The sequence below is a fragment of the Chiloscyllium punctatum genome, chromosome 15 (assembly GCF_047496795.1).
Source record: "Chiloscyllium punctatum isolate Juve2018m chromosome 15, sChiPun1.3, whole genome shotgun sequence".
Lineage (NCBI taxonomy): Eukaryota > Metazoa > Chordata > Chondrichthyes > Orectolobiformes > Hemiscylliidae > Chiloscyllium > Chiloscyllium punctatum.
The window spans coordinates 29,829,422-29,849,930 of NC_092753.1; the positions used below are offsets into that span (position 1 = coordinate 29,829,422).

At 39.9% G+C, this 20,509-nt stretch overlaps 1 protein-coding gene across 3 annotated transcripts in view; it reads left to right on the plus strand.

Moving 5' to 3' along the window:
• Nucleotides 1-20,509, plus strand: part of LOC140486155 (proteolipid protein DM gamma) — a 202,532-nt gene that overhangs the window by 177,644 nt on the left and 4,379 nt on the right. For 2 of the 3 annotated variants that reach the window (XM_072584854.1, XM_072584853.1), the window contains exons 5-6: nucleotides 14,514-14,587; nucleotides 14,783-14,848. In XM_072584854.1, coding sequence (XP_072440955.1) covers nucleotides 14,514-14,587; nucleotides 14,783-14,848 — 140 coding nt within the window. Of the gene's footprint in view, nucleotides 1-14,513; nucleotides 14,588-14,782; nucleotides 14,849-18,364; nucleotides 20,413-20,509 lie in introns of those variants that run through there. The other variant, XM_072584855.1, reaches the window with a different exon arrangement.

Below are 20,509 nucleotides of genomic sequence, written 5' to 3' on the forward strand. Positions count from 1 at the left end.
GCTCTTGTTCTTGAGCCTCTACGCTTTGTAATTATTATTAATGACTTGGATGAGGAGATTGAAGGATGGGTTAGCAAGTTTGCAGATGACACAAAGGTTGGAGGTGTCATTGACAGAATAGAGGACTGTTGTAGGCTGCAGCGTGACATTGACAGGATGCAGAGATGGGCTGAGACGTGACAGATGAAGTTCAACCTGGATAAATGCGACATGATGCATTTTGGAAGGTCAAACTTGAAAGTTGAGTACAGGATTAAAGACAGGATTCTTGGCAGTGTGGAGGAACAGAGGGATCTTGGTGTGCAGGTACATAGATCCCTTAAAATTGACAGGTGGACAGGGTTGTTAAGAAAGCACATGGTGTTTTGGCTTTCATTAACAGGGGGATTGAGTTTAGGAGCCATGAGATTTTGTTGCAGCTCTATAAAACTTTGGTTAGACCGCACTTGGAATACTGTGTCCAGTTCTGGTCGCCCTATTATAGGAAAGATGTGGATTCTTTGGAGAGTGTTCAGAGGAGGTTTACCAGGATGCTGCCTGGAATAGAGGGCTTATCTTATGAAGAAAGGTTAACTGAGCTCAGACATTTTTCATTAGAAAAAAGAAGGAAGAGAGGGAACATAATTGAGGTGTACAAAATAATGAGAGGCATAGATAGAGTTGATAGCTGGAAACTTTTTCCCAGGGCAGAAATTGTTAACATGAGGGGTCATAGTTTTAAACTGTTTGGCGGAAAGTATAAAGGGGATGTCAGAGGCGGGTTCTTTACGCAGAGAGTTGTGAGAGCATGTAATGCGTTACCAGCAGCAGTTGTGGAAGCAAGGTCATTAGGGATATTTAAGAGACTGCTGGACATGCATATGGTCACAGAAATTTGAGGGTTCGTACATTAGGTTTACCTTACATGAGGATCAATGGTCGGCACAACATCGTGGGCTAAAGGGCCTGTTCTGTGCGCTACTGTTCTATGTTCTATCCCATTTGGTTGGGTTCATGCCTCTTACAAGAAGCACCTCAAGTGGACAAGGCCATTTTGAAATGCTAGTAATTTTGACTGGGTGTAGAATATAAAATATTGTATCTCATATAAAGTTGAAGGCAATTGTGTCTCTCCATATTGCTGAGAACGCCTCCAGGCCCTCTGAACATATGCTGAGGAGGTTGTAGAGCAGTAAAGTATTGGAGGTCAATGCCAGAAATTGAGCCCTGAAGGCCAGGATGCAGTGCTGCAAGAAATTCTATGACTTTAATGCATGCGTTCAAATGCCAAATTGGACCAACTGCACCACCAGCCTGACCACTGAGGAATACGTCTCGCTCTTGAATTCTTTACTGAGGGAAATGGGGAGCAGGCAGGCAAGTGGAGTTGAGAAGGAAGATCAGCCACGATCATACTGCATGTTGAAGCAGGCTCGATAGCCAACCTGGGTTTACCTCTGCCCCAATTCCTTGGGTTTTTCCATTTCATTTCATTATGAGAATGTTGTGCACTTGTGTGTGGGATATCCTGCTATGCACACCCTTTCTTCCTCCGATCCTTGCCCTATTCTAATCTAATCTAATCTATTCCAAAGGAATGTCAGTGTGTGTTTCTATGTCTGGGAGCAATTGATCTGTCTGGGGAGAAGCTTTGAAGTCAAAAGAACTCCTTCAGCAATTGCTGCAGCATTCCCTATAGGTTTTTGCAACTTGAAACAACTGTAGAAACCACCAAATACTTGTCTTCTGACTGCTGCTTCGCTTGTACATCAACCAGCAAGTCGCTGATGATCCTGTAAATTTGCAGTGATGGCGGAACCTTATGCTGTTGTATAGTGTACAACTGTGTGGGGTTAAGGGAGAGCTTGAGTTAGCACCTTGAACTCTGAAAATGGCAGCACTGGCTGAATGCTGGTTAGCATCATGATCTAGCTGCTCTGCAAATTTCTGGCTGCTGACAACCTCACAAGATGGGGATCAGAAAAGTGAAGTGCAAGTTAGGATACATTACTGCTCAAGATAATCTCTCCTCCAGTGAGTCAGGCAGCATAAAAGCAAAGGAATGAACATGCAGAGCGAAATCTGCATCAGTCTCGCATGATTCATTTATAACCGCATCTTCATTGGGAAAAGTTCAGATCCCACAGAGTGGACCTTATTCACTCCCCTGTGGTAGTGCTCAAGAATGTCACAATGTAAATAAAAAGGCAACAGAAAATTAATAGCTCAATGAATGTTGATGAGAAATAATTCTTTGTAACTGTCTTTTCAATGTGATGAGGCTCTTCCTTTATAATAACTGTATAAATGAACACCACGCTTTCTTTTTTGACAGGATTTTTAAAAAGAATCAGTAGTCAGAGGGCCAACAATGTTGGATGCAGTCTGAGGCTGAATGTTCCAACTGACCTTTGCTTTTGGACAAGGCAACGTTTTTCTCATTTGACTGCAATCATTCCTTCCACGTGTCCTGTTTAAAACTGCTCATATCATTGTAAGAACATCATCGTTTCTTAAGGAAAAGAACTTGGATGTCTTACTTTAAACATTCAACTTGGTTTATAAATGCTTTCAGATGCGTTGAACCACTAAATCACAGTGAAAGGAGAAATACTCTGCATTTAGTCCTTTTAACAAGCTTATGATGTACTAGATTTAACAGTTTGATATTTTTAAAGTATAATCACTGTTGTTAATTACACACATAAACTTAATAGCAATGTGCTACCTTTTTAAATTATCGATTTAGGTCAGGTAAAAATATTTCCTAGACTATGGGGCAAACTCTGTTACTTCTCCTTCCAATGGTGCTATGGGATCTTCATAGAGGGGACAAATAGGGCCCTTGATTTAAGAGCTCATAACAGTGGTATTCTCTCAGTAATGCACTTAAGTGTGTCCCTAGATCTTATGCTTCAGTCTGACTTTGAACCCACAATGCTGATGCTGGAAATCAGAAATTAACAGAGAATTCTGGAGTAAACCAGTAAGCCTGGCAGCATCTGTGGACAGAGAAACAGAAGTAACATTTTGAGACCCGGTATGACTCTTCATCAGTACTGAAAGGTGTTGGAAAATTGTTTTTTTTTGTATATTTTTGACAGAGATGAAGGAGGAGCAAAGGGACATAGAGGCCCAGTGCAAAAGAGAAAGGGGTTAATGGTGATGACAGAGAAAAAGATGGGATATGGGTGTAAATTAAGGAGTGAAGGGGAGAGAATGAACCTCAATGCATCCTCTCTACTCAGAACAAAGTAAGTGAGATCAGGCTGTTGGGGTGAGGTGAGGATGTGCAGAGAATGTAAGAAAAATGTTCATTTGAAAACAAACTGTATGCAAAACATGACAGATCATTTGGCAAATGGTGTACAATAGTATCTTCAGGAATGTATTAAGGAAGGAATGAAAATATAGTGAGCAACAGTATTGCTCCAGAAATATGAGTGTGTGTAGGACTGCAGCCCCTGATCGATGGGGGATGTGAAGACCACGTATGGGGGATTATGTCAAGGCGAGTCTAAGAAGCAGCAGGTCATTAAAATATTCTAAAATAACATGACATCACCGGGAATGCTGTGAGAAGTCTGTCTTGTCACAGCTGTGAAATAACAGCATGTGCAATTGTAACATTCGACCAAAAAAAAATAGGGAATGAGTTTTTCTTTGCATGCACATTTGATGGGCTCACTGTAGATTACGTAATATTTCCATTCCAGCAATCATTTCTGTTTAGGGAATTTTTTTTTGGTGTTAGGTCACAACCTCTGATTGAAAGCAGCTGTAGTTTTGATTATTCTACACCAGACCTCCACTTCCTGTTGCATTAACAATCAACTTTAAAATAAAGTTCCATATGCTTGAAGGACAAAACAATAATTCTATTTTTCACAGAAGTAGAAGGAATTCTGGTCTCATAGACCTTTGGGCTGCCCAGTGTGGAAATCTGGATTTATAATAGACTGTTATTTTATGCATCACTGGTTAACAGTCTCAAAGGATAATGTATCATTGTTCAGATGTTGTGATGCCTCCTTTGAATAGTAGAGCTTTAACTTACACTTCATTGATTGGCCCCAGGAATTCAGTCAGAAATCATCGCTGTCACAGTGCAGAAGGAGGCCACTTCATGTTTGCTCTCCAAATAAGCAATTCACTTATTGCCAGTGTCCTGTCTTCTCCTCAAAACCCTGTCCATTCTTCCTTTTCAAATAACAGTCCAATTCCCTTCGGACCGCCTGAATTGAAGTCCGCTCTGCCACACTCACAGGTTAACACATTCCAGACCTTAACCATTCTACTATCACTTTTGCTTCCTTTGCCAGTTATTTCAAATCTGAGCCCTTTCGTTCTCAATGCTTTCAGAAGCAGGGAGATTCTATCTGTCCAAAACCTTCATCTTTTTGACTACCGCCATCAACATCCTCTCCACATTTTCTTCTCCAAGGTAAACAGTCATACCTTCTCAAAGCTATCTTCATAACTGATGTTCCTCAACCCGAGAAGCATTCTCATTAATCCTAACAAAATTTCACTAACTAACACAATGCTCGAGCTGAGGCCAGGGGTATAGTGAGAAAGTTTGCAACTGTACTGGAGTGCAATGAATACTTGATGATGTTAGTAGCCTCTCTACGGCAACGGGCCATGTAAATGGGGTTGATGGATGAAAGGTTGGCTTCTGTAGTCATCTGGGCAGTGTACTCAACTTTCTGTAGTTTCCACAGTCCTGGGCAGAGCAGTTGCCATACCAGACTGTTATGCACCCATATGCTTTTTATGGTGTATCTGTAAAAGTTGGTGAGGGTCCTTTGGACATGCCAAACTTCCTGAGCTGTTTGAGGAAGAAGAGATGTTGTGTCTGGATCAGATCAATCTGGAAGGCATTATGGTGTTGAGGGCCTTGATGGTTGCATCTACTTGGCAAGTCCACTACAGGTTGTCTGTTATCATCCCTCTGAGGAACTTGATGCTCTCCACCCTCTCAAACTCAGTATCATTGAAGTAGATGGGGGCATGTTCTCCTCCTTTCTTTCTGAAGTCAATGATCAGTTCTTTAGTTTTGCTGACATTCAGAGAGATGTTATTCTCATTGCACCAGGACACTGAGTCCACTGTCTCCTTTCTATATTCAGACTCGTTACTGTTTGATATCCATCCTACCAAGATGGTATCGTCAATAAACATGCAGATGGCATTTGTTTAGAATTTGGCTTTATCGTTTGAGGAAGAAAGTTCCAATTCTCTACAGACCTTTGTATGGACAAGTCTTCTCTCATTTCACTTCTGACAGAGCTGTCTTTAATTTTTTAGTTAAAAATCTCACAACACCAGGTTATAGTCCAACAGGTTTATTTGGAAGTACAAGCTTTCAGAGTGTTGCTCCTTCATTAGGCAACTAGTGAGCCAGGGTCATAAGACACAGAATTTATAGCAAAAGATCACAGTGTCATGCAATTAGACTGTGTCCCCTAGAACTAGTCATCCAACCAGCAGAAATAGTTTCTCTCATCCTTAGGTACATTGTCAGAAGGAACTTTGCCCTGCTCTGTTTCTCGTTCACTGTGGAGCATCCAAGAGCATATAGTAGAGCAGTGTAGAAAGACTGTTTGAAACACACTATAAAACACTAGCCAATACATATGTATTGTCCAATCCCAAGCTGAGCTCCAAGCCCCATATCCTAAAATTCAACTTGAAAATATTACCCATTTCCAGCCTAATGAAGCCCCTCTGTTGAAAAGAAACCTTCATCTAAAGACTTAAATTTTTTGATCGATTTATTGTCACATGTACTTAAGTACAGTGAAAAGCTTTGTTTATGACCAGTACAGGCAGATCATAGTTAGCAAGGAGATACAGATCATAGGATGAAGAACAAACTAGACAGAGGCATAGAAGTTACATTGCTCAGGGTACGTGCGATGCAAGATCAACATCAGCAAGGTCAGCATTATTTGAGGCGAGACAGTCTATTCATCAGTCTAATAATGGCCAGAAAGAAGCTTTCCTGAACCTCCAAGTGCATGTTTCGGGCTTCTGTACCTTCTGCCTGACAGAAGAGGTTGTAGGAGATCATTACCAGGGTGTGATGGATATTTGATGATGTTGGTAGCCTCTCCGTGGCAACTGGCTATGTAAATTGAGTCAGTGGATGGAAGATTGGCTTCTGTAATTGTCTGGGCTGTGTACACAACTTTCTGTAGTTTCCTATGGTCCTGGGCAGAGCAGTTGCAGCACCAGGCTAATACACATTGAGACTATATGGCTTTCTACAGTGTATCTGTAAAAGTTGGTGATAGCCCTTGCCAAACTTCCTGAGCTGTTTGAGGAAGAAGAGACGTTGTTGTGTCTGGATTGATCAAGGTGGTGGGGATTATGGTGTTGAAGGCCTTGAGGGCCACATCTATGTGGGAAGTCCACGATAGGTTGCCTGTTATAGTCAGTCCGAGGAACTTGACGCTTTCCACCCTCTCAACCTCAGCACCATTGATGTAGATGGAGGCGAGTTCTCCTCCTTTCTTTCTGAAGTCAATGATCCCAGTTCTTTAGTTTTGCTGATGTTGAGAGAGAGGTTGTTCTCGTTGCACCACAACATTAAGTCCACCAACCTCTTTCTGTATTCTGATTCGTCATTGTTTGATATTGATCCTACCATGATGGTTAGGTCAACAAACTTGCAGATAGCATTTGTTTGGAATTTGGCTTCGCAGTTGTGGGTGTACAGGGAGTACAGTAAGGAGCTGAGAATGCATCCATACGGGGCTCCAGTGTTGAGTCTTATCATGGAGGAGGTTCAGTTTGTCTAACGTCACTGATAGCAGTTTGTGGATCAGCAAACTGAGGATCCAGTTGCAGAGGGCGGAGCCGAGACCTGGGTTTCAGAGTTTTGGGATCAGTCTGGAGGGGAGTATGGTGTTGAAGGCAAAGCTATAGGAGTTTCACATAGTTGTCCAGATGTTCCAGGGATGAGTGCAGGGCTTGGCAAATGGAGTCTCTTGTGGACCTATTACATTGGTAGGCAAATTGTAGGGGATCAAGGCAGGTTGGGAGGCTGGAGTTGATGTGGGCCTCTTGAAGCATAATTATCATAATTATTACCAGCCTCATAATTATTGAATCCAGAGTCAGTGGCCAGTCGTCATTCAGGCACATTGCATGTGCCTTCTTCGGTATGGGGTTGATGGTGGTCTTCTTGAAGCAGGTGGAGAATTCGGCATGTCGGACGGACAGGTTGAAGATGTCAGTGAATACGTCTGCCAGCTGGTCTGCACAGGATCTAAGTGCATAGCTGAGACCTCTGTCCAGGCCTGTCTCTTTCCTCAGGTTGACTCTCAGGAAAACTGATCTGCTGCCAACAGCAGTGACCGAAGGAACAGGTGCATCCTGGGCAGTCAGGGGCAGGTGACACTGCACCGCTGGCATTCTGCTTGAAATGAGCACAGAAAGCAGTAAGTGCATCAGGGAGAGATGTGTTTCTGTCCGCTATCTTGCTCTGCTTCATTTGGAATTCCATTATGTTGTTTAGACCTTGCCATAGGCAGCGGGAGTCTGTTTGGTTGGTTTGGGTCCAATACTACCTCTTGGCATTTCTGCTTTGCGAAGGTCATACCTGGATTTCCTGTATAGGTCTGGGTCATCTGACTTAAATGCTGCATGCCTCGTCTTCAGTAGGCAGTGGATTTCCTGGTTCATCCAAGGTTTTCGGTTGGAGAATACTGAGATTAACTTCTTTGATAGGCAGACTTCCAGGCAGTTGCTAATGAAGTCCATGATGGTGGTGGCATACTTGTCCAGGTTTTCCACTGAGTACTTGAATATAGTCCAGTCCACCAATTCCAAGCAGTTACAGGAATGGTCTTCAGCTGCTGCGGACCAGAATTGTATTATTATCTGTGAAGGGTCCTCCTGTTTCAGCTTCTGCTTGTCAGCTGGGAGGAGAAACACGGCATTGTAATATGATTTGCTGAGGTGTGGCCGGGGGGGGGAGGTGGAGCCTTAGGTGTCTTTGGTTGTGTAGCAGTGTTCCGGGATGTTGGGATGACGAGCATGGGATGTGTTAGTGGTACTTTGGAAGCACCCTATTGAGATTGGCTTGCTCAAAGTCACTGGCCATGATGAATAAGGCCTTGGGGAATTTTGTCTCCAGAGTGTTTGTGGCGATGTAAGTTTCATCCAGGGTATGGTACGGGGTGGTATGTAGATGCTGTCAGGATGGCAGAGGTGAATTCACGTGGCAGATAGTAAGGATTGCATTTTACTGTAAGGTATTCTAGGTCCAGGGAGTAACGGCTTGCCATTTAATCCTTTTCCCAGTCCAGTTTCACCTTGCATAAATGCCAATTCATCCAGACTCTGCTGCATTCATCTATGAAACATATGTCCATGTCAAGCTGCACCACCCAACCTCCAGTTACAGTCTGCCAATCTAATATGGGGGACATGAAAACATCTTGAAGATTGTCAAACTTGTTGCTCAGCTCTGGCAACAGTTTCACATTGCGTAAAGTACAAAATATTTATTGACATATCTGTCACTAGGTAGTTTGTTGCCACTAGTCTTCCTTTTTAAATGCATCTTCCTTTTCCTGCTAAATCTAAGGGCCTAATTATTAGTTTTCAAAATAGGTGACTAGAGATTCTTAACAAGAAAAGGTATGTGTTTCACATAAGGTGTAGTTAATTGCAAAATTGTAATAAGTATAATTAACCTTAACTAGTTAGGCATAATTGCAACCATTAGGGACAGGTATGTCATGTCTGTCTCCATTGGGATCTTCATATAAACCTTATTGTTTCTGCGCCTTACAATGTTATTATGGCATCAGATTGGGTATAGCTAATGCTAGTTCAACATCAACTCTGCGAACCATTACCTTTCACGTTATGTTCTGTTGTAAAACTAGTTGTTTATACAGTAAAATATTCAGCTCTTTGCAGGTTATATAACACTAGAAGGGGGGCCTCAAAAGCAAAAATGCCAGCATGCCTGATGTCTACAAATCCCTTCCTGCTAAATTGAGCGCCATCAGCTAGTCAATTGCTATAAATATATTTCTCCTTAGTCTAGAGTTTAGCAGAACAAAGACCTGTTCAAAGCCCTGATGTTTTGCGGTGCTGTAGCTGACCTGTTTGTGAACAGCTCCCCATATGACTTAAGACTTAATACAAGGATAATTAAAATAAATGGGTTAAATCTGTTTACAACGCAGAAAGAGAGAGAGAAGAGGCTTCATTAAATATTCCTGTAACATCAATCAGAGAGACGTTTGCCCTGTAACAGATGGTAGAATTTGAATTCAATTAAAAAAATTCTTGAATTAGGAGTCTAATGATGACCATGAATCAATTGTTGGAAAAACCCATCAGTTCATTAATATCCTTGAGGGAAGGGGACTGCCATCCATACCTGGTCTGGTTTACATGTAACTCCAGACCCACGGCAATGTGATTGATTCTTCACTGCCCTCTAGGCATATAGGGATTAGCGATAGGTGCCAGCCCAGTCAGTGATACCCTCACCCCATGACTGAATTTTACAAAATGCTTTCCCCATTATATAAAGTTTGGGCTTGTGACAGGAATTTTCTTTCATACTGACAGCACATGAAATGGGGGCAAAAACTCATAAAACTTTAAAGAGGCTGAACTGGGGGCCTCAATCTAGGTTTTATTACTTAAGATCACCAAACGGTCCTCTGAATTTGTAGATATGACTGGGAATACTGCCCATGAACTCAACTGTTGGTTAATTGAATGAGCTTTGTTTTCCAAGGGAATAACAACGTAGTTTTACAAAAATTATGAAGCTATTGGCCATACTGATAAAGCTTGTGATGGATTTATAACACATTTATAAGACCATAAAACATAGGAGTGGAAGTAAGGCCATTCAGCCCATTGAGTCCACTCCGCCATTCAATCATGGCTGATGAGCATTTCAACTCCACTTACCTGCATTCTCCCCGTAGCCCTTAATTCCTTGTGACATCAAGAATTTATCAATCTCTGCCTTGAAGACATTTAGCGTCGCTGCCTCCACTGCACTCCGCGGCAATGAATTCCACAGGCCCACCACTCTCTGGCTGAAGAAATGTCTCAGCATTTCTGTTCTGAATTTACCCCCTCTAATTCTAAGGCTGTGTCCACGGGTCCTAGTCTCCTCGCCTAACAGAAACAATTTCCTAGCGTCCACCCTCTCCAAGCCATGTATTATCTTGTAAGTTTCTATTAGATCTCCCCTTAATCTTCTAAACTCCAATGAATACAATCCCAGGATCCTGAGCCGTTTCTCGTATGTTAGACCTACCATTCCAGGGATCATCCGTGTGAATCTCCGCTGGACACGCTCCAGTGCTAGTATGTCCTTCCTGAGGTGTGGGGACCAAAACTGGACACAGTACTCCAAATGGGGCCTAACCAGAGCTTTATAAAGTCTCAGTAGCACAACGGTGCTCTTATATTCCAACCCTCTTGAGATAAATGACAACATCGCATTCGCTTTCTTAATCACGGACTCAACCTGCATGTTTACCTTTAGAGAATCCTCAACTAGCACTCCCAGATCCCTTTGTACTTCGGCTTTACGAATTTTCTCACCATTTAGAAAGTAGTCCATGCTTGTATTCTTTTTTCCAAAGTGCAAGACCTCGCATTTGCTCACATTGAATTCCATCAGCCATTTCCTGGACCACTCTCTCAAACTATCTAGATCCTTCTGCAGCCTCCCCACTTCCTCAGTACTACCTGCCTGTCCACCTAACTTTGTATCATCGGCAAACTTCGCTAGAATGCCCCCAGTCCCTTCATCCAATATGTATTACATATTGATCTGAAAAGTGCATGTTTTAGAAATATCTGAATTACTTTATTTTTGACACCAAAGGGTAACAAACTGTGGAATTCTTTACCACTGAAGGTTGTAGAGATGGTGTCATTAAATACATTCACGTCAGAGAGAGAGAGATTTTACATCAGTAAGAGAATCAAGGGTTATGGCAGGAAAGTGGAGTTGGGAATTAGCAGCCTTTATCTCTGTGAATATTGTAGCACAATCGATGGGCTACTCCTACATCTTATGATCTTATGGGAGATCATATCAGTTAACACATTTTACTGTAACCAACAGCCCATACTTGCAAAACTCCCAACACAGTGTTCAACATTAGATGTAATTCTACAGTGGGACAACATTTGCTGAATAAACCTGACTGTGAAAAATTTATGCTGATAACCAATTTATATTGTCAGTTAGGCTCACTGTGAGGTGTACTTGTATGTCCTGGAGGTTTCGTAGTTTAATACACATGGTCCCCTTTGCAGACAGAAAGAACATGTACACACAATCTGTACCTGTTTCAACTCCTTAAAGTAGGTGACAGCCATTTTCCTATCCATGACTAATAAGAGTCAATCTGCCTGCTTTAAAGTTTAAACAAAACTTGCCCATTAATGGTCAATCATCATTAACTAGTACGTTCACCTTGGCAATCACCATTCTCCTCTCATACAGTGTAAATGTTGGTTTTCCCCCAACTTGGTATTCTTGAAATTATCCTGATGATTGCAAGACTGAAAGATTTAAATAAAATAAACTTATCCTTTTTTTTGGTCCAGCACCGCTCAGATTTTGTATTACCAAATGAACACTGATATTTTATTGAAATGGACTAATTTTGGGTAATCGTGACTGACTTGATTTGAAACACGGAAAACAAGAGGAGGGACAGGAAATAGCCTGAGCCTTAAAGTGCGATATTAGAAGGGTTGACCAAAAGATTGATTGAAGAGATGCAGTTTGAGAAATGACAAGGAATGGAAATTTAGAGAATGTGTTACAGACAGTATAATTTGGTCACCATTTGCTTAAAAAAAATGAGAGTTTGGGGAGAGGGAGATTCATGCACCATCACCCGATGTTGGATGAATGGAGGATTTGAGGACAGGATGAAGAACTTGATGGAAGTTTTGGATGTGAGAGGCCATGGAGGATTTTCTGAATGTGGATGAAGTTTTAAATTTAATAGCAAAATGGTATCAGGAGTCAGGTCAGTGAGAATAGGGTAACAGCCAAAATGGGACAGGACACATGTGACATTGCTTTGGAAAGTTGGTGTTAAATGGGGAATTTGTGGTGAAATGAGGACACAAAGCCAAGTTGATAAAATGCAATGGGTGCATGAGCAGAGAAGGACATTGAGACAATGCTGACTTCTTCAGCTTTTAATCATATCACCTGATTCTCTAACTTTCTTTTGTACAAAATATTTGTCTTTATCTGCCATATTGATTTTGTTCATTATTTAAAAATCTTGGGTTCTGTTCTTCTCTTTCACCTTTAAGTTAGAGCAGATTCAACTTTCTTACCTTTACTTCATAATTTAACACCATAGATCCCTTTGGCTTAGCTGTGCATATTCTTAAAATATTTTTTAAGCATACACACTATAATTCTGGGCGGCACGGTGGCACAGTGGTTAGCACTGCTGCCTCACAGCGCCAGAGATCAGGTGACTAACTGTGTGGAGTTTGCACGTTCTCCCCGTGTCTGTGTGGGTTTCCTCCGGGTGCTCCGGTTTCCTCCCACAATCCAAAGATGTGCAGGTCAGGTGAATTGGCCATGCGAAATTGCCCGTAGTGTTAGGTAAGGGGTAAATGTAGGGGTATGGGTGGGTTGCGCTTCGGCGGGGCGGTGTGGACTTGTTGGGCTGAAGGGCCTGTTTCCACACTGTAAGTAATCTAATCTAATCTAAAAAAAATTGTTTAAATGAAGCTGCTGTGATGATTTTGGTGTACACACTATGATTTGCATGTCATATTGAGTCATTTACCTTAATATAATGGTATAACTTCCATTTGTAGGGAAAATGTTTAGATTAGATTAGATTCCCTACAGTGTGAAAACAGGCCCTTTGGCCCAACAATCCACACTGACCCTCCGAAGAGTAACCCACCCAGACCCATTTCTCTGTGACTAATGTACCTAACACTATGGGCAGTTTAGCATGGCCAATTCACCTGAACTGCATATCTTTGTGACTGTGGGAGGAAACCCACACAGATACAGGAAGAATGTGCAAACTCCACGCAGACAGTCGTCAGAGGCTGGAATTGAACCTGGGACCCTGGTGCTGTAAGGCAGCAGTGCTAATCACTGAGATGAATGTTATGGGTTTAAATCCTACAGACCTGACCTCTCAATTCTGAGTTGGTTCATGGCACCAATTTGGTTAAAAGCAGGAGAGTTATCCCTCGTGCCTTCATCAACATAGCTTATTAATCAAATTGATTGAAGAACAAATTAGCTGGTCATTATTTCATTGCTCTTTGTGTGATGTGGTTGTATATGAATTGGCTGCCACATTTCTTATTTTGGAACAGTGATCATGCTTCAAAAATTTTGGGATGTCCTGAGAGTGAGAAACATGTTATACAAGTGTAAGTTCTTTCACTTTATGTAACATCAATATTACAAAGGCATTTTGTCTTACTATGAGGAATATAGGGAATTTGAATTACAGCTCTCTGTGAGGAGATTCAGTGAACATCTTCATACGAGCTGCGTTTCTAGAGCTTTTGTGACAATTGTTTTACTTTTATTTGTTTTAACCTTCAGTGGTGGCACCATGGAATTGTCCTTATTTAGTAAGAGCAGTGCCAATAGAGTGAGGGAGACAAGTTGAATGGTACTAGAAGTACCTGCTTGAAGTGGACAACTACAAAGGCAGCCTCAACATGTGTTTTCTGTCACCCATGAAGCATTAGAGGGAGGTGGAGGTCAGGTCTGCACATACTTGATCAGGATAACAACAGATCTAGTGACATACAGGTGCAAACTTGCATTGTGCTTCTTTCCAACTTATCTATGTCAAACAGAAAGACCTGTTTAGTCTGTACCCTCAGTGGGTTGGGTAAGAGTATTTATGAGCTGGCAGCAGACCTCTTTCCTCAATTCCCTTTACGAGATTTTGAAAGTTTCTATTTGACATTGGAATTTACAAGGATATTAATGACAGTTTCCTAAAATTGTTTTAGAAAACCACTTTTCAGACTAAAATCAAACCATTTGAAAGTGTATGCTTGAACTGGATCAGGTAAACTATCCAATTACTTACCCTGTTACCATGGAGCAATGCAAAATTATCTTGCATGACTGAATTCCATTCTTCAAATTTCTGTATTTTGCATCAACTTTAAGAGAATCCTGATTTGGACTTTTCAATACAACCCTTTGCCTTATAGAATGTACCTTAAAGAGCAACCTGCTTCAGAATAATGGTGTTTTGTAAATTATTCCAAAAAATTGTTGGTGGAAATGCCCACATACCTCCAGCTGGATTTATTATCTGTCAAAAAAAGGCAAGATTGAAATTATATGTTTAATCACATGGCAGATCAAGCCAATGATTACTATTTGGCATTTTAAAAAAAATATCATTTTCCACAAACAAGAGGAGTTCATTTGGCAATTTGAACATCATCAGGTTTTAAGTGACATTATACTAGAAACATTACTTCTACTTTAATTAATTTGACAGGTATTATTCCCTGGAATGCCTCACCTGGAAAAGCCTGTGGCTCAACCTTGACCACCATCTGCCACACATCTGAGGTAAATATACAGGAGGATGCAATGTATATTTTTATTGTATGTGAGAGATTGTGCTGAAAAAGTATACATAGATAAATGTGTCACTGATATTATTTATTTCAATGTTATTCATAAAATATTTTGAAAAATCCAAGATGTTTCTGAGAGCCCAACAAGTAGCTAAAGATGTGGTAATTTTATTCTTTTTTGTTCCAGTTTGATTTGTCCTATCATCTGTTTATCGTAGCTTGTGCTGGAGCTGGTGCTACTGTCATTGCACTGGTGAGTAACGTGTAATTCATTTAGACGGAGTGCACTTAAGTCTGCTTAATTCTGTTCCGAATTTAGGCCTCTTATACGTTATCCTTTTTGTCTTGAAAACTTACCGTTAGTCTGAAATTGCTTTAGGTAATGTTTAGAGTACACAGGTTTTCTTTCAGTAATAGTGTTTCCAAACTCCCACTGCACCACACCATTTCCTCCTGCCCACTTCTTCATTAGGATAAACTGTGGATTAACAAGAATCTACCTACCTCTACGTTAAGAATATTTAAGAACTCTTTCCACCAGCTTTTCAGGGAGCAGATTCCAAAGATTCTGAGAGAAGAAAACATTGGCTTAAATCTGTTTTTAGTGGTCACTGTTCAAAAATCAGGCGTTGCCCACTAAAAACAGATTTAAGCCAATGTTTTCTTCTCTCAGAATCTTTGGAATCTGCTCCCTGAAAAGCTGGTGGAAAGAGTTCTTAAATATTCTTAACGTAGAGGTAGGTAGATTCTTGTTAAGCAAGAGGGTGTAAGGTTACAAGAGATAGGCAGAAAAGTGGATTTGAGCTTTCAATTGGATCAACAGTGCTTTGTACTACTGCTTTGTATGTTTGTGAATGCAGAATACCCTTGATTAAAGTGTCCAGTTTTGGTCACCTCATTATAGGAAGGATGTGAATGCATTAGAGAGGGTGCAGAGAAGATTTACCAGGATGCTGCTTGGATTGGAGGACTTGCTTTATGCAGAGAGGTTGAGAGAGCTTGGGCTTTTCACACCGGAGAGAAGGAAGGGAGATGACTCGATAGAGGTGTACAAAGTAATGAGAGGCAAAGATAGAGTAGGTAGCCAGAGACATTTCCCAAAGGCAGAAATGGCTGTCACGAGGGGTCATAATTTTAAGGTGATTGGAGGAAGGTATAGGGGAGATGTCAGAGGTACGTTCTTAGTGCATTCCATGCCCCCAACACTCTTTGACTCTACTACCACCACTGACTTTGCAAAGACATTAGGGACATTTAAGCAACTGTTGGACAAGCACATGGACAGCAGTAAATTGAGGGGTGTGTAGGTTTGGTTGATCTTCAATTAACATAAATGCTCGGCACAACATAGTGGGCCGAAGGACCTGTACTGTGCTGTACTGTTCTATGTTCTACTTAAAGGAAAGAACCATTTCTTTGTTTGGAAGGTAAGAGAAACTGATGACTGAAGTAACATAGTTAAAATCACACAACACCAGTTTAAAGTCCAACAGGTTTATTTGGAAGCACTAGCTTTCGGAGTGCTGCTCCTTCATCAGGTAGCTTTAGAAGAGGATCATAAGACCAAGAATTTATAGTAAAACATTAGTGTCATGCAACTGAAATGATATATTGAACAAACCTAGATTGCTGTTAAGTCTTTCATCTTTTATAATGGTTCATTAATATGTAAATCCCAGAACTTCCTTTAAGTCACATTCTCAAGATAACAAGGTTTCATATACTAAAAAAAAGTGACATCTCAGCTCAGACAATGCATTAAAGATGTGAGGTTAGAGTCTGTCCGTATCCCAATCTTGAGCAACACTGGTTCTATTTATAAATTGTATAAAATATTACATGGATTCAATGCCTGGCAAATTGTGTGCTTTTTGAGGAAAATAGAATGTACCTGCAAATATAATTCTGCAAATGCAAATCTTCCCCATAGACTTGTGTATGTGTGTGTGAATGTGAGTGCACATGTGAGTGTGATGGAGTATATGTCTGTGAGAGGGTGTGTGGGGGTGTATGTATGTGTATATACAAGAGGGTCTGCGTGTAAGTGTGTGTGTAGCATAATGGGGTCGATTCTCATGTTTGCAACCATCTTCCCTCAATTACTGTTTCATAAGATCACAATCTTTGTCTCTCAGATTTCAGGTTCACAACCTTCCCTGTCATATAGCAAGAATTTACTTAGTGAGTGTGAAAAGCCTGAGGTGATTTGCCCTTGAAAACATGTCACTCTTTCAGATTTATACAACGTACTGTATCATGGACTTGATGGATACATTTGCAGAGAGGTGGGGTGTGAGGTGTACTGGCAGGGAAATCTGGAAGTATAGCTTCCCTGGATATTTCTGGACTTGTTTCTGGCTGGCTGGTCTGCTTTTGGGTGGGAAGGCCTGCAGCAACAGGAGAGCTTTTGGTGGCTGTGAAAGAATCAGGTTTGCTTTCCAGGGGCATTGCATGGTGCTTTTGCTTCACCTGCTACATATGCAACACTCTATAAAGCACTTCCTTGTTAGATTTAGCTTTTTGTTCCTGCCTTCATTTGCCATAACCCATTCATTCTGGAGATTAATATTAAACAGTGATGAGTTCCATGATTTAATTGTGTATGCATCATGAAGAATAGTTGTGGGAAGTAACAATACTTCTTTTAAAAATCTTGTATAAATGAAAGGCTACACAGAGAAGAACTGTTGTTTCATTTTATTAGAATTTGAAAGTTTGATAAATTGTACAATTTACAGTGGTCTTTAATTTTTCCACATGGAAATAAGGATAACCACTAAATGCATAAGTATTACAATATAAAATTAATTTTGGTCTGAACCTTATTGGATCTGTTTTGAAAAATGACATTAATAACAATACATTCATGGCAAACACTTGGCTAAAAGTCTTCAGTATTTCATAACAAAACTCGAAGGGATGCTCAAGTAACCGAAAGATAAACCTACAAATTGGGGTACATTGTGGAGCGGGACTGGTGATTTTATTGTTATCATGATGTGAGGAGGGATCAGAGACGGGGATGAGAGAAATGAAAGTAATACAATTTAAGTTTTCTACCAGGCTGCATTTTGGTATGTATTTTTAATGTCTGTTTTATTGTTTGGCTTAATTTTATCCTTTCAGACTTTACTTGATCTATTCAACCTGTATCCCTCTTGCTACTTTCGACTCCATTGAGGGTGCTTTTGAGTGCTCTAAAAAGGAACCACTAGATACTTTTATATATGTGCCTTTTTCTGTCATGTTCTGAATGATTGAGTGTAGAATGCAGTTTGAATTTGGTGTCTTGAATTTTGATCTGCTATTTTAGAGTTGCAGCTAACCTAGCATTTCTGATCCAAATTTAATTAGGAAAATGATTTACTTTAGGATTTAAATATAAATGTTGATTGTTATTTCTGGAACACCATCTTGATTTCACAACTGTAAGAACAATTTTGTAGATGTGTTTGAAGTGCTGTCACCATGACCTATCAAAGTTGATAATACATGGTGTTTGTATTCCCATTGTCTGTTGAATATAACTGGTACTGCTTTACAGTAAAAGCAATTTGGGGCTAGGGGCTTGCACAATATAATTTTAAAATGTTATATTGACTGAAAGGTACAATAAATTGTTTGTTTGTAGGTATTTCTGCCAAAATGAATGGATTTTGTTTTGTCGTCAAACTTTATTGACAGGGGTTTATGTGGATTTGCAGTGTTGTCTGGGGTGCCGGTGCTGGTGAGCATTGTCTTATCACTTTGTTCTGTTTCCTTCTACCAGCTCATCTACATGATGGCTACCACATATAACTTTGCTGTTTTGAAGTTTAAGAGTCGAGAAGACTGCTGCACAAAATTCTAAGTTGCTATAGAAGCAGTATACAGAGCTCTACGAGCCGCACTGAGTAGCTTGAACTACCACTGGCATCATGGACTAAAACAGAACTTATTAATCTGCATTTTACAAAAGAATAATTTGTAAATAGCACAAGAAAGCATCATATAGCATCAACACTTACAGCACTCATTTTAGTGTCTTATTTGAATTAACATGACTGCCATAGGGATGTACGGTCTGGCTATTTTTGTTTCCTAATATGGGATCACTATTTCATGCCTATTGCATTGTATTAACTTGGAATGTGACCTGTTGAGGACAGAAGTAAGTCTATTGATTAAAAATGACTTTATATATTTGATTGGTTGGTCCTAAATTATTCATTTGCTCACACACATGCCATTGCAAATGAATGCATGTTTCAGTATGACCAGATAGACTCAACACAGAACAATGGTTTCATGTGAAAACAGTTTCACTACTAATGATGATAGGAAATCAATTTTGGACTTTTTTTGATTTTATGTGTTAAATGCAAGAGAAATTTATTGGAACAAATCTTGTTATATCAAAGCTTTCCCACAGTCTGCTTTAACTCTATTTCATCTGAAAAAACTCTTTCAGATCCACATCATCTAGTATTGCCAAATTGTGAGGTTTATCTGAACTGTAAACCAATTGATGTATTTGCCACAAGGTGACTAACTGAACTACACTGTAAACAGTTTGGAAGCTTTGAAAATTCAGGTGGTTAGTATATTTTAACCAAATTAAGTTGGCTGATCAGATTAAAGAATTACACCCAATAAAATGCCAAATCAGATATCCTTCTCCTGCTATATTTGTCTTCATCAAGAATGCTTAGTTCAATAAAAGTACATAGGTCACTCCATGAATTGGGTTTCTACAAATACAAATCAATAAATTGTTGTTAAAAGACAAACATTTTTGTAAATTTTATTTCAGGTTTACCAATGCAATACACTTGCCAGATATTTTCAAAAATCATGTTGAAAAATAGTGGGTCCAATTAAATGCTGCTGGTATTGAAACAAAGTAGATTTGTGGGAATCGTTTATCTATTATGTTCTATTGTCATGAACAGTTAAGGGCACATTTAAGGAGCTTTGAACATGCATGATTTGTAAAAGCAAATTTCTATTTAAGAAGTATGCATTGATAGATACTTTGCACCCAGTTAAATTTCCTAATTTTCTCATTTTGCTGGAATATTTTCTTCAAACGTTCTCATGTTATGGACATATATAACACTAACCCACATGGATTACTGACTTCAAAAATACAGGGAGATGAGCTTTATCTTCTATAATAGAACAATTTAACACACGTCTTAAAAGGGAAATAATGCAGTGAGACAATCAAACTGCTTTTAAGACACCCTTATGCATCAAAAATAATCTGACTAAATTTGTTAAATGACCAGTTGAATACAACCAGACCAGTCTTGGTCCTTAGAAATTGACTTCTTAAATAGCCAGATCTTGCACCTGACCCGTGGCATATGTTTTGTTTATTGGAGTACAAGAGATGGTGAGAAATAGGTTGCTTGGTGTAAGAAGTGACGGAATATAGGTTGTTTCCCATTCCCCATTCCCATGTGTTGCTGGGAATGCACCAGTTTGAGGCTTAGTATGAGTGAGTGACTGCCCTAAATACTAACATTTTTTCTCTACAGTTACAGCATTGACAACCAAGGGTTAGTAAATTGTTTCTATGTTAATTAAGTGTAACGCTTGCCTTTGCCAGATATTTTTAAAAAATCTTCAAATGTGCCATTATAATATTTGTTAACCTCAAAACTGCATGCTTTACGCTTGTTTTTAGTCACCTTTTGTTACAAAAATTCCCACATTTCGGCATTATTTAATTTTCTTAATGCAGTATTTTGAAATTGTATGTATAGACACTTTATTGACTTTCAATCATTTTTTTCTTCATATACTCAAAATAAACATGCTTTCTTTACAAAATCGCTGCCTTTTCGTGATTTTCATCATTCTTCAGTCAAGTTTTATGCTTTAGGAATTATGTGTTCCATTATTATTTATCCCCAACCCAATTTGATTT